Source organism: Puccinia triticina, chromosome 7A (genome assembly GCF_026914185.1).
Source record: "Puccinia triticina chromosome 7A, complete sequence".
NCBI classification, from domain to species: domain Eukaryota; kingdom Fungi; phylum Basidiomycota; class Pucciniomycetes; order Pucciniales; family Pucciniaceae; genus Puccinia; species Puccinia triticina.
The window spans coordinates 5,791,652-5,808,893 of NC_070564.1; the positions used below are offsets into that span (position 1 = coordinate 5,791,652).

The 17,242-nt window shown below is 46.0% G+C and overlaps 3 protein-coding genes across 3 annotated transcripts; 1 reads left to right on the plus strand and 2 right to left on the minus strand.

Moving 5' to 3' along the window:
- Positions 1 to 2,408: 2,408 nt before the first annotated feature.
- PtA15_7A629 (uncharacterized protein) lies at positions 2,409 to 5,223 on the plus strand (the record flags this gene model as incomplete). The annotated part of the gene is made up of 6 exons (XM_053171255.1): positions 2,409 to 2,898; positions 4,290 to 4,491; positions 4,554 to 4,687; positions 4,764 to 4,874; positions 4,957 to 5,095; positions 5,196 to 5,223. 6 exons carry the CDS (start codon positions 2,409 to 2,411, stop codon positions 5,221 to 5,223), a joined length of 1,104 nt encoding a protein of 367 aa, XP_053022455.1.
- A 3,500-nt stretch (positions 5,224 to 8,723) lies between these two features.
- Positions 8,724 to 10,426, minus strand: PtA15_7A630 (uncharacterized protein; the record flags this gene model as incomplete). The annotated part of the gene is made up of 6 exons (XM_053171257.1): positions 8,724 to 8,783; positions 8,859 to 9,001; positions 9,074 to 9,362; positions 9,430 to 9,716; positions 9,796 to 9,893; positions 10,107 to 10,426. 6 exons carry the CDS (start codon positions 10,424 to 10,426, stop codon positions 8,724 to 8,726), a joined length of 1,197 nt encoding a protein of 398 aa, XP_053022456.1.
- Positions 10,427 to 13,979: 3,553 nt separating this feature from the next.
- Positions 13,980 to 14,277, minus strand: PtA15_7A631 (uncharacterized protein; the record flags this gene model as incomplete). The annotated part of the gene is made up of 2 exons (XM_053171258.1): positions 13,980 to 14,170; positions 14,268 to 14,277. The coding sequence occupies 2 exons, from the start codon at positions 14,275 to 14,277 to the stop codon at positions 13,980 to 13,982; spliced, it is 201 nt and encodes a 66-aa protein (XP_053022457.1).
- Positions 14,278 to 17,242: the final 2,965 nt, after the last annotated feature.

Here is a 17,242-nt window from a genome sequence, read left to right on the forward strand (position 1 = left end):
TACCACAATGGACCTCCAGCTTGGCTCTTGCAACCTCCCATCTTCAATGGGTTATTGTGAGCAAGGAATGAGTAAATGTGATGATCTAAGAGCTTCAAAAATTAGACAATATGCTTGGCTTTCACAATATCCATAAATCTTGATGAAATCTTTGGAGGTAAGCAAGCTATTGCAACATTTGTTGGAAATGGTGTTTTTAGCCATTCCTCTCAGACCTAAATCACCAATGCCGTGTAAGTCCCTCTGGTGGAGGCGCTTCCTAATTTATCTAAGTCCAGAGGTGGAGGCGTGAAGCGCCTCCACTGGAGGGACCTAGGTGGTATTGGTGACTTAGGACTGAGAGCAAAGGCCAAAAACATCAATTTTGAAGAATGTTCCCATAGCTCCTTCACCTCCAAGGACCCCAGAGAGCCCCTACAAAGCCGCCTCATGTAGCACTTATCTGGGGGACATTTTTTTGCAAAATGCTCCTCATGTAAATCAGCAAACATTTATCCAAAATGTTTTATTTGTCCAAGATGGCCCTAATGTAATTGGTATTTATTGAGGTTTGCCTTGAAATAAAAATAAAATATTTAGAGCATCTGCATTGGTTGCGGATTAAGGGGATTAGTGTAACTAATCCTCCTCGGCAACCGCATCAGGTCCAATTTAATTGGACTAAACTCCTCCCGGGAGTACAATTTGGAGTAAGCAGGAGTAAATTTACTCCTTGCTAATCCTGGGAGTAAGCGCTGCATGCAGACACTCCTCCCCACCCAAAAGTATGCACCAAACACAGCTTACATAAGCTGTAGGTGCATACTACATACTTAGGCTGTGTTTGGCAGTGTCATATTAGCACTCTTCACGTAAGCTAAACATCAGCAAGATTGAAATAAAGTTTATCCCATTGTGCCAGCCAATTTGGCTGGGAAAGTATGCTGATGTATATCTCTCACCATGGTCATAGATTTCTTACGTGAACAGTGCTATTACACAGTGTAATGTTCAAAATGCAATACCATTACATATGTAAAAAACATTTTTTAGGATAGTCTTTTGAAAGTAAGCTGTCATAAAGCTTGATAGTTTACTTCAAAAAGATCAGGCCCAAAAATAATGTTTTACATAATGTAAAGGGGCATGCCCCAATTATTTATTGCACAATAATGACACTGCCAAACAGGGCCTTACTCATCATTTAAGCCCGCACCAATGCGGTTGACCACCCGGATTAGTGCTAATCCCGGAGTAAGCTAATCTGCTACTCCTCAAGTTACACCCGCACCGATGCGGATGCTCTTAGGTCTTGGGTTGACAATTCCCAACCAATAAAGGCATTTTTTGTCCAATTTTGACCTGCTGGGGCTTTCTCCCAAAAAATCCTCCTCTGCATGTACCACGTATCTAGACCAGGTCCAGTTGGGAAAACCCCAATTTCCCCACGTATCCAAAACCCAGAATGAGCAGAATTTACATGAGGCAGCTTGGTCGGGGCTTTCTGGGGTACTTCTGGGAGGGACGTTAAGTTAGAGGCGCTTCGCGCCCCCACCATTGGACTTAGCTAAGTTTGTTGCTGATACGATACCCAGTATCAAATTCTTGCGTATTGAAAAAAAAATAAGATCCATGGTATTGCTGTTACCTGCCTTGGATCGGATCGGTTGCAGCGTTGGTTCACTCCAACCAAGGGAACTCATCAGAGCACTGAAATCACATCCCCCAGAGACCCAACTGAAGTCCCACCCTCCAACCCAAAAAAGTTATGTAGAACAGGGGCGCCCCCCGTCCATACCTGGGGACTAGTTAGGTTAGCTCAGAAACATACCACTTTCTTCCGTGATGAATTGCAAATGTCTTGGCACCACAATCGACTATCCTCCCCCTACTACATAGCCTCGCTCGAGGGAGTTTTCAGCCTATGTAGAAGGGGTCGACCGCCCTCGCAATCCCTCGCGCGCGCCCCTTTACATTGCAGACTGTCTTACATGTGTAACACGAACCTGTCTAGAAGGCTGTCCGATCCGCAATTCGGATCAGACTAAGTCGGGGAAAATCCGGATACCTACCTGATCGGTGATCACTGTAATTATGAGTGGGAGTTGTGATCCAAAGATAAACAGCTCCTTCTCGAGAACACCGCCCTCCCGTCCTGCGAGAACACCGCCCTCCCGTCCTGGCCCGCCTTGACCACCCGATCGACGGCACTCCTCAAGTTAAAGAGCTACCCCGCCGAGGACAATACTACCTACTACAATGGCGATACTACCAGCTCCGACAACAATACCGCCATTTCTAGCACGGCTCGCGGCAACCCTATCCGTGCGACAGGCAGCAGGATGGTTAACATGATCTACAATGGACCGGCTCGCCGCCCTCGAGTCCGCAGACGCGGCGACCCCCGTATCCGTGCGACAGGCAGCAGGATGGTTAACATGATCTATAATGGACCGGCTTGCCGCCCTCGAGTCCGCACAACACCAACCCAGCGCGAAATCCTTCAGCAAGCTCGCTTTGACCAGAATATCCGCGATGGTCAACGGCTGGGTGCTATTCCTGAAGCTCCAACCCCTCTAGCTAGACCGACCAACCCCACAAACGATGATATAACCAACCCTCCGGACGGAGCTAACCATCAGATGCCATTTGAGGAAAATCTCCAAGACCCCGCGTGGCTGGATGACGATCCTATCTTGGCTCATGCTAGCTATCATCGAATGCGCCGTTACGCTGAACGCCGAGAGATCATTAGCACCCAATGGACACAATTGGAGACCCAAGTCACATCAGCTTACCTGCAGTGTCAACGTGATACCTCCAACTGGACATATCAACCTCAAGGTTTACCAGCTGAGTTGTGTACCTGTTTGTCCGACAATATTCATGAACGACAAGTAGATCTCATTGATATTCTCCGTAAGTCCCTCTTCTCCTTAGTTTTGAATCAAGAGGAACTAATCAGCCTCAATTTTGTAGAACATCGTCCGCGCACCGCTATTCCCTTCTGCAAGTGTGTACCAGACGTAGTTCGATTAATTCACCACGGATATTTTGCCTCTTCTGCCGATCAACCACGAACAGCATTTTCAATACAATTGGTCCAGTTCCATCATTTCATGTGGCAATCAGCTGTTGTCTCTTCTTCAGCTTTTGTGAAAGCCCTCGCCGCCTCCTTAGGACCTCGAAGTAACCAAGCAATGTTTGCTCGCATCCTTGTACGCACCAAGAAAATTCTTAACGATGGATTGCAGCTCTCCAAAGTCAATCTTTGGGCCAATAAGTGCCCTCGATGTTTTGGTCCCGGGTTGAATGAAGTCAAATCAAACCCAAATGAACCAGACGTGATCATTGCTATGGATGGAAACTTCCAACAACAACACTATGCTCATGCCAGTAAAGACCGCCCTCGTGATGATCAGTATCCAGTCGATTTTCTGTCACCCTTGCAGCTAAATGCTGATGTTACAGCAGTAGAATCTACCGAGGCTGTTGCTGTAGGAATTGATGTAAGTGGCCTCTCTCACCAGGTAGAATAATTGCTTACAGCCAATGTACTCTAGCCACCATGTTCCGACTTGCATAAAGCCGCAAATGATACTCGAAGCGGGACAAGCTGGGAGAAGTGTGATGATAATGGTCTTTTTGCCGGCGCATGTCAACATGACGCTCCTTTGCTCTTTGCTAACATATTTCAGACTGGTGAAAAGTGAGCCCAGCTTATTGCCTGACATCCGAAATGTAGCTAACTACGTCAATATCTACAGGCTATATTATCCGGTTTCGATTGTGCGCAATATCATTGATGACTTCCCCAGCCACAAATTTGGCATTCTTTATGACCTTGGGTGCCATCTCGAGACTCATTTCAGGAAGGTAAGATATAAAAACATCTTGATTTGGTTGCAATCAAACTAACAAGCATGCTGTGTAGAGGGGATTGTTAGACAATTGGATTGATGACCTGACGTTTGGGACATCAGTGTTCCATTCATTTGTGCATGAATGGTCATGTCAAGTGAAGTATAACCCTCGACTGAACCCCTGGTGGGGATTATCAGATGGCGAAGGTCTTGAACGCCTCTGGTCTTTTTTTTCACAACTTGTTTCCGCACTTCGTGTCTCAACTCGACTACATCGGCTCACTCAACTACAGGCCCAAGCCGATTACTATACCCAAAACCTCATGGAAATGACAGGTGATTAACTCACATCATCCATCCACCCAAAGCGTTGAAGAGAAATTCATCATGATTTCAACCCCTTAGCCAATTGGATTTTCAAACGGCTGGTTTATGCTACGGAGGTAGTTCGGTCATCAACTTCTGAACTCAGCAAGCTCCATGCTAAAGACAACAGGTTTACTCCGGGACAGAACTACACGAACGAGTTCTTTGAGGAGCAATGGCGGATGGAGCAGGAATATCATCGTCGGACTAATCTAACTGTGAAGAAACAGAAGATTGAACTTGGGAAGCTTTTATGCCTCGAAGAAGCCCTTGACACTGCATGGTAAGCTTCTCGACTTCTATTTGGGGCACGTAACCATTACTTATTTTCTTATTGCATCTCAGGAGAAATGTGGTCCTTACACCTGAGCAAGCACTTGCACGTGCAACTGCGTGTGCTACTCTTACGCGGAAGATTGCCGACTTGCGGGCATTGGTTGGAGACAAATTGCTCACAGCAGTGAGTGGTATTGAGACGGGTAAATCAAACTGTAGCCTTTTATTATAAATGTTAGAAATTGACCTACCTACGCTTTGGATCTTCAAAAACAACAGTGGAGGAACGAGAACTGCTGATGAAGATTTGGTACAACAAAACAGAACTACGACAAAAGTTCTTAGCTTTGCTCCAGGAGAAGCAACCATTGGTACGAGTCCGCCGCAGAGGTGAATCAACCTCAATTGGTAGGCCCTCCTTGTTGTATGTCTTTTGTTGAGGAATTGAGCAATAAACGATCTCTACTTGCAGGTACGCGTGGTCAGCAAAAGCTCATGGCTTTGCTGCGAAAACATGCGGAGCGGCTGCATACAGTCCTGGATGTGTACACTAAGCAAGTCAATTGGTATGTGGCAGCCTATCCTGCCCGACCAGCTCCACCCATCATTGGGTATTCCCAACTCCTGGAGCTGCAATCCGACGACCCTTTCTGGAACGATGGCTTGTTTTCCGAATCAAACGAAGCATGGGCAATTGACTTGACAACCCAGCACGGAATCCGTCACCTGGCTTGCTTGAATCAAGGGAAGGAAGAGGTCCGTTGGCTTGGATGGGAAACTAGGAGGGCGATGCGATGGGCCAGTCACCGCCATAATCAACTCAAAACAAACATTCGGCTGCTCTCTGAACTATCGGAAGATCAGCAGACTTCCGATGATCTACCTGAAAATCTCCGCCCACTTGTTGCACATTCTTACCTCCTTGACAATGACAGCATGTCTATTCGGCTTCAGCGTGTTCGTGTTCTTCTCCACTCGGCATACATTGAGATGATGGACTTGCAGCTTGAGTGGGACCCACTGATAAGCAAAATCTTGAAGAACACCGCTCCTCAGAATGACAATGGCGAAATTGAAACATCTTGGAATCTGCAGATGAGTCACATCCATTGGCTTCACGACACAGATTATTTCTCTGGCATACCTGGGGATATGCATGACCTAGCCCTTGCAGCAGACAAACCTCTACCAGATAATTTGCCTCCCCCATTATCAGCTCCAAATTTTCCTCCCCCATCTTCAGATCCAAATGATAATGAGGAGGAAGATGATGGCCAACAGGACTATCTGGAGCAAATGGAGAATGTTTTGTCAGCCACAATGTTTGATGACTTGATTCAAGGTGGAGGGAGTGTGTGAATCATTTGTTAGCCATGTACTTGGATTCATTTATTGTGTTAATACCTTATTTTATTTGACTGGTCAGAAATGCTGCCTATTATTTGATTGGCCAAAGTTGCTTCTCATTGTTAGAGCCAAGTTGCTTCCCATCATTTTTGCCAGAAATGCTGCCTATCATTAGACTTACCAGATTCACTTTCCATTGTGAGAATTTCCCGAAATGGTTGTAGGGTGCATACTCAGGTGTAGGATGATAGATAAAAGTTGAGATTTGAGCAGTGAGTGGTAAAAATGGAGTGAAACATTTATGATTTCAATACTTGGGTCATATATTCTGTGGAAGATGCAAGCCACACAAATTTGAACTGTGCAGTATCTAGAAAGATCACAGGTTAGTCATCTGTATTTACCAAACTATTCCAAACAAAGTATTGAAGAATGTTTCACTATTCCACAATTTGGAATCATGATGTGTGTCATTTCTAATTAGTGCACTTCAATTCAAATTGAACATATGCTGGATAAGTATTAATAAAGCTGTTCAAAGTATGGAGAAATGTTTAAAATTAATTGAAGTCAAAATCTAGAACTCAACCAGGGGCCACAATTTCTAGTTTTTGGGCTTTGCAGTTAGGCTGGATGAGTATTACACAAACTGTTCAAATGATTCAAAAGCATGAACTTTTGTTTTATATTAATTGAAATCAAATATTCCATGATTTGGAATCATTGCAGCTGCAGCAGCTTGGCTTACTAAATTGGGACTCAGGAATGAGGGGGCACCATTTCTAGTTTGTGTACAATATAGCCATACTTGGATTTAAAATGAGAATGTTTCTGTTGGATGAATATTCTGAATCTGTACAATATATTCAAATCATTTTGAATATAATCAGACTGATTTGAAATGGCACACCTATTTGAGTGTCCAGTGTTACCAGAACTGCAAGTCCAGTGTGATTCTGATAGACATATATATATAGTGAGTGCATCAGAATTTTTGCTGAATGTATTTTAGAGTGATTGGTGCATCAATTAATTAGGCCCTTTTGTTAGTGTCATCAGCGAGCTTGATAAATAATCTGAAGGCAAGTGAAATCCAAGTGAAGCCCCCTTTTTTGCAGGGAGGATTTTCACATGTCACAAATATTACGTTGTTTATCACACTTGATTATGACACAACAAATGGGGCCTTATCACTTCAAACTGGGGCCTTATCACTTCAAACTATTGGATTAATAGATTGGTACACATTTTTTTTTTATCTCAACTATCAGTCAGATTCACAAATGATTACCTTAACTACGGGCAGACAGGTGTTGTTCCAGCACGCAATGTCACCCCAGCAGTCACTGCTGTCACCAAGTTTATGTGCCACTGCACACTTGTTGGTAATGAGCCTGTTTGAAGTAGCCTGTGCTTGATTTAGGTTGTGTGTTCAAGCCCCACATTGGTCAGCAGTACTGATGTTGACAAGTTGCATTTGATAGAAGCAACACCACACATATTACGTTACACTTAGTGTAGCGGTTTTTTGGGGCCGCTACGCTAATATTACAATGTAGCTTATACTCTAGCTGGTAGTTCAGTGGCTTTATTTAGGGTATCATCAACTTTAAAACTGCTGTGCTGTGCTGAAACTCAGCGGGTCAGAGGTTGAGCCCACTGCTGATTAATATCACCGGACAAAACTGGCAATTTTCAGCCAGCCAAATCAGCAGTAAACTGCTGTGCTAACACTGCTTTCAGTGGAAAACCTCTAAAAACAGCGACAGCACAGCAATCAAACAACACTCATCTGGGTACCAAAGGATCAGACAACGGCTGATATCAGCGGTTGAATGATATTTTTTTTTGGGAGTTTTGGAACAATCATTTTTTGGGATGTAGCAAACTTGGATGTTGCGCCCCGCTGCAGCTGGGGGAGTATTCAGCGCTCCCAGCAGGGTGCAGAAATGTGCGCGCACTGAAACCGGTCAGCAGCTGCGGCAGTTGTCAGCGCTGCCAGCGCAGCAAAGAAAAATAAGCGCACTAACAGTGGGAAAGCGGTCAGTGGCTGTGGCAGTAGTCATCCCTGCCAGCGGGGCGCAAGAAAATCAGCAACAAAGCAGTCAGCTGTTTTTTTGCTGCACTAATTCTCAGCTTTTGTGCTCCTTTTGGCGCTGTGTAACACTGATCAACATCAGGTGTCAGCAGTGGAACACTGAATTCAGCCTTAGCTCAGCACTCTAACCGCTTCACTAAAACTGATTGGGCTAGAGGATTGGCAGTAGCAAGACCACATATATTATACTAATTACATTAGCACCGCTAGAAATTAAATGTAGCTGAGAGCCGCTAAACTTCCAGGCTGTTAGCTTTAGCTGTAATATTGACCGGCTAAGCTCTGCTAACGCTAGATTGCAGCTAATTAGCGGGCCGCTACAGCTAATTAGCTGCAATTTGTAGCTAAACATGCACTTTTTCCCAAAAACTTTGTAGCTGTAATTGTAGCTGATTATAAGCTACATTGTAATACTAGCCTAGCGGCCACAAGAAACCGCTACACTAAGTGTAGCGTAATATGTGCAGTGTTGGTGGTAGACCGCTGTGCTGCAATGAAAGCGCAACGCAGCAGTGTTGCTTTTGGTATCATCAACCGTGATTGAGCATTGAAACCAAACAAAAGAACTCTGTTTGTTTTTTAACGTATTTCTTGCAGGCAAGGGTGCAGAGCAATGTGGAAAGCAAGATAAATGACAAGAATAAAACAGGAAGACAGTTTTCATGTTATGAAGATCTAGAAGAGTAGTGAAAATATTTCAAGACAGAAAATAAACGGAAAGACAACTCCAATTTGAGTCTGAAAATGTAAGAAAAAGTCTTGGATCAGGGGGGGATGGGTAGGAAAAGTGGGTTTCAAATGGTAGCTGCTTCGATGTTGTCGTCATAAGGGCTGGACTGATGAGCTGCATCAGTCTGGTTCCACGGAGTTCAAACGATGTCAATCAGATTATCGTCCAAGTCCAAATGAATAGCTGTTATGTGGTCAACATGGAGCGAACGACTCGGTCGGCTGATCCACTCAATTTTGGTCCTGGCCAGAGGTGCGAGCGCCAACTTATACCCGGAGCTGGCCAGTCTTGATTGAGTATTGGTCCACGGCCATGTCTTGACAATACCTTTGGTCTTGGCCTCTGGATTCATGATTGTGATTTCAGAAATGATATAGTTGGATGCAGAACAGGAGACATGATGTGTGTGCTTACTTATAAATTCACGCATCCTGTCAGTGACCTTAACATCATGTGATGGCTTCTTACCACCTTTGTTTTGGGGTTTAGTTGCCAAGTCAGTGATCTGAGCAATACTGTATCCGGTGATGTAGGATTGCAATCGAGCAGCATAATGCTTCTCAGCATCGACATCTTTGGCGTAATTGAGGAAAACGTTGGCAACAGGTGTGCTTTGCAAGATTTGATAGCTGCTTGCGCCAAGGTGGGTGGACACCGCAAAGACCACAAACTGCGCGTTGTGGGTTGCTGCGACTGAAGTGGCCTGCCACAGAAAAAAACCGGCTGTCAACTAGGTGTATCACAATAAGGGTGACAAGCGGGAGGCACACCTTTTCAATAAATTCATTAACACATTTCTGAACACAATGGTAGTCATTCTTGAGGGAGACCTCACTGCGAACGGAAGTAACACCACCACCCACCTGTCCTGAAGGAGCCGAGGAAAAAGGCTCTTCAGGAAGGATCAACTCACCCGACTCGTCTTCATCAAGGGCACGTTCTTCATCAGTCAATCCATCGTCAAGGTGTTTTGCAAAAGCTTTTTTCTCCTCCAGGGTAAGCTTCTTCCACAACTCAGAGACTTTCTTCATCGCCGAATCATCATCGACACCACCAACTAAAGATGATAGAAATGTTAGCCACCACATGGACATATGAAAAAGGTCAATCAGAACGGAAAAACATCAATAACTTACCTTCTTTGAATATTGTTCGAGCTTCAGGGGTCTTGAGAAAAAGATTCCAGCAGTTTGGTCCCTTTAGGGCGAGGCGCTTTCCCCTTGAAAGGTCCAATCTGTTATTCAAGCAATGTTAGACAGGGCGTAGGTTATGGGAAGAAACTCACAGAAAGCCATCAATCATCGCAATGGAGAGCTGATACTCAATTGCTTTGATTGCTAGAAGTTTCCTTTGCTCCTCATAGAATTCGAGAAAGAAATTGCGGTCTGCTTGGGACATCAATCCTTTTGAGTTCTCTTGCGCTTGGACAACAAGTTTGTTGTAGGACTTCTGAAGGAGGACTTCGATTGATTGGGGTGAAGCAGAATCATCGTCATTGGTGGTACGTTTCCTTTTTTTGGTTGGGCGTTCGGTAAGAGAGGTGGAAGCGGGTGGCTGAACTTGAGGGATACCAGCAGGTGAGTTGGGCTGAGAATTTTGGCTGGCGGCATCTTCAAGATTGTCAATAATGGGAGCGCTGTGACCAGATCGAAGAAGCAAAGAGTGTTGACTTGGGCTGGGGATAGATCCACGAGGATTCAGGATGGGCTGATCAAGACCGTATTGATACTGAGGTGGGACGATGTGGGCAGCGGAGTGAGGAGGCATGTTGAAGAGACCGGGTGACGGCTTGAGGAATAAAAAAGAGCGCGTTTCTGAGGTGGTGATCGTCTTCCAACAAACCAAGGTACCGTTTGGACACTGTAAGGTTAGGTCTAACTTGCAGCAGGGGATACGCTGCGCAGCCGCGGCTCTGTCCGAACTTGAAGACTGATGTTTACATGTAAGACAGTCTGCAATGTAAAGGGGCGCGCGCGAGGGATTGCGAGGGCGGTTGACCCCTTCTACATAGGCTGAAAACTCCCTCGAGCAAGGCTATGTAGTACACAGCAGTTGCGCGGATTAAGGTTTTGCCCGTCAAAACTGCCGTCAAAGACAAAACACCCGCCTGATTGACCGCCCACCTGTCGGCCTCCAGTCAGCCGTCAAACTGCCAGCCAAATTAACAGCTGAACAGCCGGCACTTGACTTCAGGCAAGTTTAACATAACTTGCCTGGGGTCGGTTGGCCGACGAACGCGCTTGACCTGACAACAGCCGGTGGGAACAGTGGCAAGATGCCGGCCTCCAGGCTAACCCCAAAAAAAGGGCAGAGGGCCAAGACAAAGTCCGCCCATCAGAGGGACACGTCACCCTCGGCCCTCTCATTTTTTCCAAGTCCGCTCATCGGATCACCGCCACCCTCCATCTGCCCCACCCTCACCAACCCACATCCTCAGATGTGTCCCTCTGCCCCTGCCTCCTCCTTGCCCGGCCCACACCCCATCCACAGCACGCCCACCTCCACATCACATCCTCCATCAAGCTCCGCACCTCGCTCGGCTCTCACATCCTCCATCGAGCTCCGCACCTCACTCGGCTCCATCGGCTTCTTCCGAGCCACGTTCAACTATTGCTCCTCCTCGTCTTCCTCCTTGCCTGCTTGCTTCTGAGCTTATTTTTACTATTGGTCGATCTTTCCAACCACAGGGAACGTTGCAAGGACCCGCCGAGATTTGTGCGGTCACTGATGGCCAGGCCTTTTCTTCTCATCACGGCCTCCAAGCTGAGGGAACACCGCATCAGCCAACCACGCCAAGCCCATGATGAGCCCATCCCGCCGGTGTGGTAAGCCAATCCTGAATATGGCACCAAAGTTTAAGTCTTTTCCCCTCAATATAACCCTCTCTGGAATACTCAAGCACCCACCTCCCTTAAGGATCAAGGCCAGGACAACTCATACCCATCAACAGGCCCCCCTTTCTCTCTTCACCCTTTTTCCCCACCTTCTGGATACCCACCTACACCAACTCAGTATTTCTCAGGCTCCCAGCTAGGCACAAGTGGGAGAAAGTCACCCATCAGACAGAGCCAGACTATTAGGAAAGACCCTGGACATTGACCATCTTTTCTTCCCTTCCCAAACCAGCATAACAACCCCAATTAGGATTAGCCACACATGTAATAACCATAGAGATCCCATCTTGGTTACCCCTTGTCCCCTTTGGTTTCAGCCCTTCCCTTTTCAGACTCTCATGTGATATGTAAACCCTTGTTGTGATGTTTCATTGTCTCTCCACATTTCAGCCTCTTCTCAGAACTTCCCATCTCCATAGTAGTTTCAGCCTCAGCCCCTTGATTGAGAATTTTCCCTGTTTCATCTTTTCTTCCAACCACAACTCAGCCCCATAATATTTTGTATATAGTCTGCCCTCTTTGGCCCTACCTTTTGTCCCCCATCAGATCCTGCCCCAGAAATTCAGATAACTGGTCACCATTCACTAGCCTAGCTTATGCCATTAAATCAGAGTGGACAAGCTTGATAAGTCTATGCCAAATATATCAGGTTGGACAGACTTTACATTACCTTTACCTTGCTATTAGATTAGTAGAAATTAAACCCTTAGACATACCTCAAGAATCCTCTATAGCCACACCTTTCCTTAAGAGTCCATACTCTTATATTCTTTTTCTTGTTCCCCTGAGAGGCAGCCCTTCAAGCACCAAATCCCTCTCAAGCTCTATTCTTCCCTCAGAGTAGTTCCACACCGGCTGAGTTCGAGCAGCACTTCGGCTCTGTTATCGGTTGGTCCTCGAGAACTGGGTGGTGTGGCTGAGAGACCGAGAGGCTGATGCTCCTCATTTGCTTCTCCCCCGCAGAGTTGTCAAGCAAGGCATTGGGCAGCTCGATCGTTGCCGTCTCCATAAAGGGTGATCATCGAGCTTGGCGTTCCCTCAGGCACGATTGTCGGGTTCGACATCAACACGACCCTCTTTAGTGGCAACGAAGCAACGGCCTGCTCGGTCTATGGCCTCGACAGACTCAGCCCTGCCCCGGACTCGCCGGATGATGCTCAGGTGTGCCCTCCGCGTATAAATAAGTATGGGGACGAACCACCGCAGGCAGAGTTGTTGGCGCTTCTGGAAAGAGAAGCCGCACTCTCCCTCTAGCTCGGTATCAAATTGATTTTTCTCTCCCATTTCCCTCTTGTCATTTATTCATAGAAAAAGCTGAAAAAAAAACATAGAAGAGCCAAAAAAAGAACAAAAGCAATGTAAAAAAACCATAAAAACCAAAAAAAAGTGCCCTGGCGGCCATAAAAACTTTTTGAGAGTGCCATGCGAGTCGACCCAACAAACTGGGTCAAACCTGCGTGATTAACAGGCAAATCGCCGGCGATTTGTGGTCAAAGGGCGGTCAAAAAGCCCTGACCGGTTTTTGTAGGGTCTCGGGTTGGACGGCGAGTTGCCGGATGGGTCAAGGTGCCCTATGTTTCGCCAGCGCGTTCTCTGATTGCGCATTGGCGGGGGTGCCGCCAAGTTCGGCGGTCCGCTTGACGGTTGACCGGAGGCCGGCATGTGAACGGTCATGAATGGCTGGGGCGCGTCCGTCAAATTGACGGCCGAACTTTGGGCGCTTCGGCGGCGATGTGCAACTGCCGTGTAGGGGGAGGATAGTCGATTGTGGTGTGTCTTGGTCACCAAGCACGAAACTTATCTAAGGCCCTCCGACGCGAGGTGGGCACGAAAGGCCGCAGGCAGAAAGCAGCCTCACTTCCAGATTTGCTTGTAAAGCTATGCCCTATATTCGCTGATCAGATCCAGCCTTAGAAGTTCATAGCTGCTCAAGAGTGGCTTGACACTCGCACAACGTTGTGAACCATTGGCGATACAACTTTGTCTGGCTCGCAGAATAGAATCGCGGGAACACAACGCAAATATTTGCAAGGAGGACGGAGGCTAGGCAAAACTTCTCATTTTAAAGACATGAGCCAAGAAGTCTCTGGGGGAGATGAGGAACGGCATACAACGCTAGAACGTAATGAAGAAAATGGTGAAAATCCCTGCGCGAATCTCTAGGTAAAATGCTACTCTTCGCAGGCAGTGAGCAACAGGCCATACGTGCAACGCCGCTGGAGCTTCTGGGGGCAAAAGGAAAAACAAAAGTTGGTTTTCATTGCTGGTCACAGATAGGACGCGGTTCCGCACTCACTAGACCGCATTCATCAGCAGTGGATTAACCCACGTCATACCTTCATTTCTTGTGAGAAGAGCAATTGCTGCAGGAGCACGCTAGAAACATAAACATGAAAGAAGTTAGACATCATCTTTGACGAAGGCGATTAGAGGAAGGTTCGGGTAGGCAACAACGTACAAGCACCGCAGGAGCAGTTTCCAGAGCAGGGATTCATCTTCTCGTGGTGATAAAAAGGTTTGTTGAGTTGAGCTTTAAGGCAGTACTCGAAGGTTTGCTTGTACGACTTGGGATTTCGGGTTTGCGGATCTTTGTGCTGGTGGGAGGAAATAGTAGAACCTGAGCGGAGGTTATATAGCCATCAGACACTCCAGATTCCTCTTCTTTTCCGACAACCCGCAGCCCGGCGTTCACTTCAAAACCCAGTCCCCAAAACCTATGTGCATGGCTTCAAACATAACCCTTATCTTTATCCAGCGAGCATCCCGATTGACATCATCGGATTCAAATTCAATCGATTGTCAGTCTCCTTGGTCACCGCCCTTCACCGCCCCGACCGGACTTTGGCCAAACGAAGATCATACATGTATAAACAATGGGAACGGGAAAAGCCTTGCATGGGGGAATTTTGATATGAATATCTTCGATCAAACAACCAGTTTGTATAGTTTGTATCCATTAATCAAAACTTACTTCGGGATCCAATCGATGTACATACATATTTACAAACACCGTCGCATCATCACGGGACATGCCACAGCTTATAAAGTATGCACCCCAGAATCCCTCCGTTCAGATGGTCAATCATATTCACATATTCATTTGTTTACATGATTTAAAGCTCGCTTATATCCTCGCTTGGCGCAGAGGGCTGAGAGACTGAGGGAGGGGGGGGGAAAACTTACTCGCATAGCATCTGCATAGACTGGCGCGAGTGTGGTTATTTCGATTGGCCCCGGTTGGGGAGTTCGATCAGAATCTCAAAACTGGTCGTGCAGTGTACGTGCACTTTCCTGTGATGCGGTGTCTTGGACAAGCTTGGGTTCCGGATTATTTTACTAAAGTGATGAGAAACGGACAAGAGGATGCGCACAATCACATTAGGGGGGTTCACAATAGGATAAAAATAAAACTTTAGAGCTAATTTTAAGGCCTTTATGAACAACTTTTTAAAAAATAAAGACGTTGCTCTGATTCTCAGGGGATACCCAGTCCTGCACACCTTGCCAGATTTTTAAAAATTTGTTGATAAAGACCTTAAAATTGACTCTAAAATTTTACTTCTATCCTATTGTGAACCCCCCTATTAAAAATAAAACTTGAGAGCTAATTTTAAGGCCTTTATGAACAATTTTTTAAAAAACAAAAATAAAGATGTTGCTCTGATTCTCAGGGGATACCCAGTCCTGTACACCTTGCCAGATTTTTAAAAATTTGTTGATAAAGACCTTAAAATTGACTCTAAAATTTTACTTTTATCCTATTGTGATCTCCCCTATGAGGGGGGTTCACAATAGGATAAAAATAAAACTTGAGAGCTAATTTTAAGGCCTTTATGAGCAATTTTTTGAAAAATGAAGAACTTGCACTGATTCTCAGGGGACACCCAGTCCTGTACAACTTGCCAGATTTTTAGAAATTTGTTGATAAAGGCCTTAAAATTGACTCTAAAATTTTATTTTTGTCCCCCCCCTATTACATGTAGAGAAACTGAGAGACAATTTTATATACATGTAGATTGAAGGGGGTCTAGGAGAGCTCTAACGGTAACCTAGTCTGGGGTTACAATCCTGACACTATTATCCTCCCATAATCCTCCCCCGGAAAAATTTGAAAGCCTCTCTTCCCAAAGCCTTGGTGAAAATATCTGCTAGTTGCTCTTTGGTGGGAACCCAGATAAGATCAGTTTTCTTCTTGTGTAGTGCTTGCTTTGTGAGGTAGAATTTGTGATCTACATGTCTTGCTCTTTTGTTGGCTGAATCATCTGTGCTTACTTGTATGGCCGCTTGGTTGTCGCAATGCATTAGGCCCGTGTAATTCTTTTTAAGGACATCACTGAGGAGATGCCAAACCCACAGCATCTGTCTTGTGCCTATCCCTAGCGCCATGTACTCGGCGTGACACGTCAAGGCCGCAATTGTTGCAAAACACCTTGAAGTCCATAGGATCAAGCATCCATAGAAAGTCACAAGGATTCCATACGTGGACTTCACAAATTCACCTCCCCACAATGTGTCACAGAAACACTTCAGCGGATGGTCCCCGCTGTCCGGGTACAAGTCCAAGAACAGGTCCTGAGAATCAGCTAGGTAACCTATAAGGTTCCATACTGCTTTCCAGTGAGTTGGTGCCGGGTTAGCTGAGAAGTGTGCTAAAAGGTTCACTGAGAAACAAATATCTGGTCAGCTGCCTACAGCCAGGTAGCTGAACATGCCAATGATGGAAAGATACTTAGTAGATGTGGAAGAGTCACCAGAGGTGTCAGTAATTGGATCCACTGAGGCAGGTAGCGGAGTTTTTGTCTTGAAGGCTCCATCCCAATGGGGATTCAGAATGTTGCTGATGAGTTTTGATTGTTGGAGGCGGAAACCGGATTGATTCCTGTTTATATCAAGGCCTACAATTGAATCTAAACTGTCAGACCATTTTATCTTTAGTAGGCCTTTCAAACCTTCTTCCAAAGACCTCAGTAGCGCTGCAGAGGATCCCATAACAATGCCATCGTCCACATGTATCCAAACAATACCGTGCTTATCTTTGTGTTTCACTGTGTAGAGAAAGTTTTTGTACTGACTTGCTTCAAAACCAAGGTCTTTCAGGACTCCTTTGAGATGTAGCCAACAGCAGCGCGCTGCTTGCTTTGTGCCATACAGAGCTTCGTGGAGAAGAAGGGATTCTCCTGGTTTGACTGTCATCCCTTTGGGGGCTTTGACCCACACCTCTTCATCAATTGGGGCGTTTAGATAGGCTGTAACAAAATCAAAAGAATATACTCTCCAGTTTAATTTTGCCGCTAGGGTTAGTACCAGCCTCATTGAGACAAAGGTTGCAGTAGGTGCAAACGTTGCAAGGTCGTTAAAGATGATGATTGGGATTCAGGTACCCGCCACAAGTCCGGGTACTTGGTTTATTTTTGACCAAAATTTGGTACCTGGTACCATCGGTACCCTTGGTGGTATACCCGGGTCTTCTTTGCTTGCTAGTGGGGGCGCCATGGGTGGGAAGATGATGATTGGGGAAGGATGCAAACAGACAGGATGATGTTAGGTGACAGGCAGAGCGTAGCTCAGAGGTCCCCGGTGTCCATGTAGCCAGAGGTGAGCCAGTGACTTTGGCACAAGAGTCTTGCATGTCAGACAAGACTCTACCGCACTGGAGCTGTCAGCTACATCATGCTGTGCAGGCTAGGCT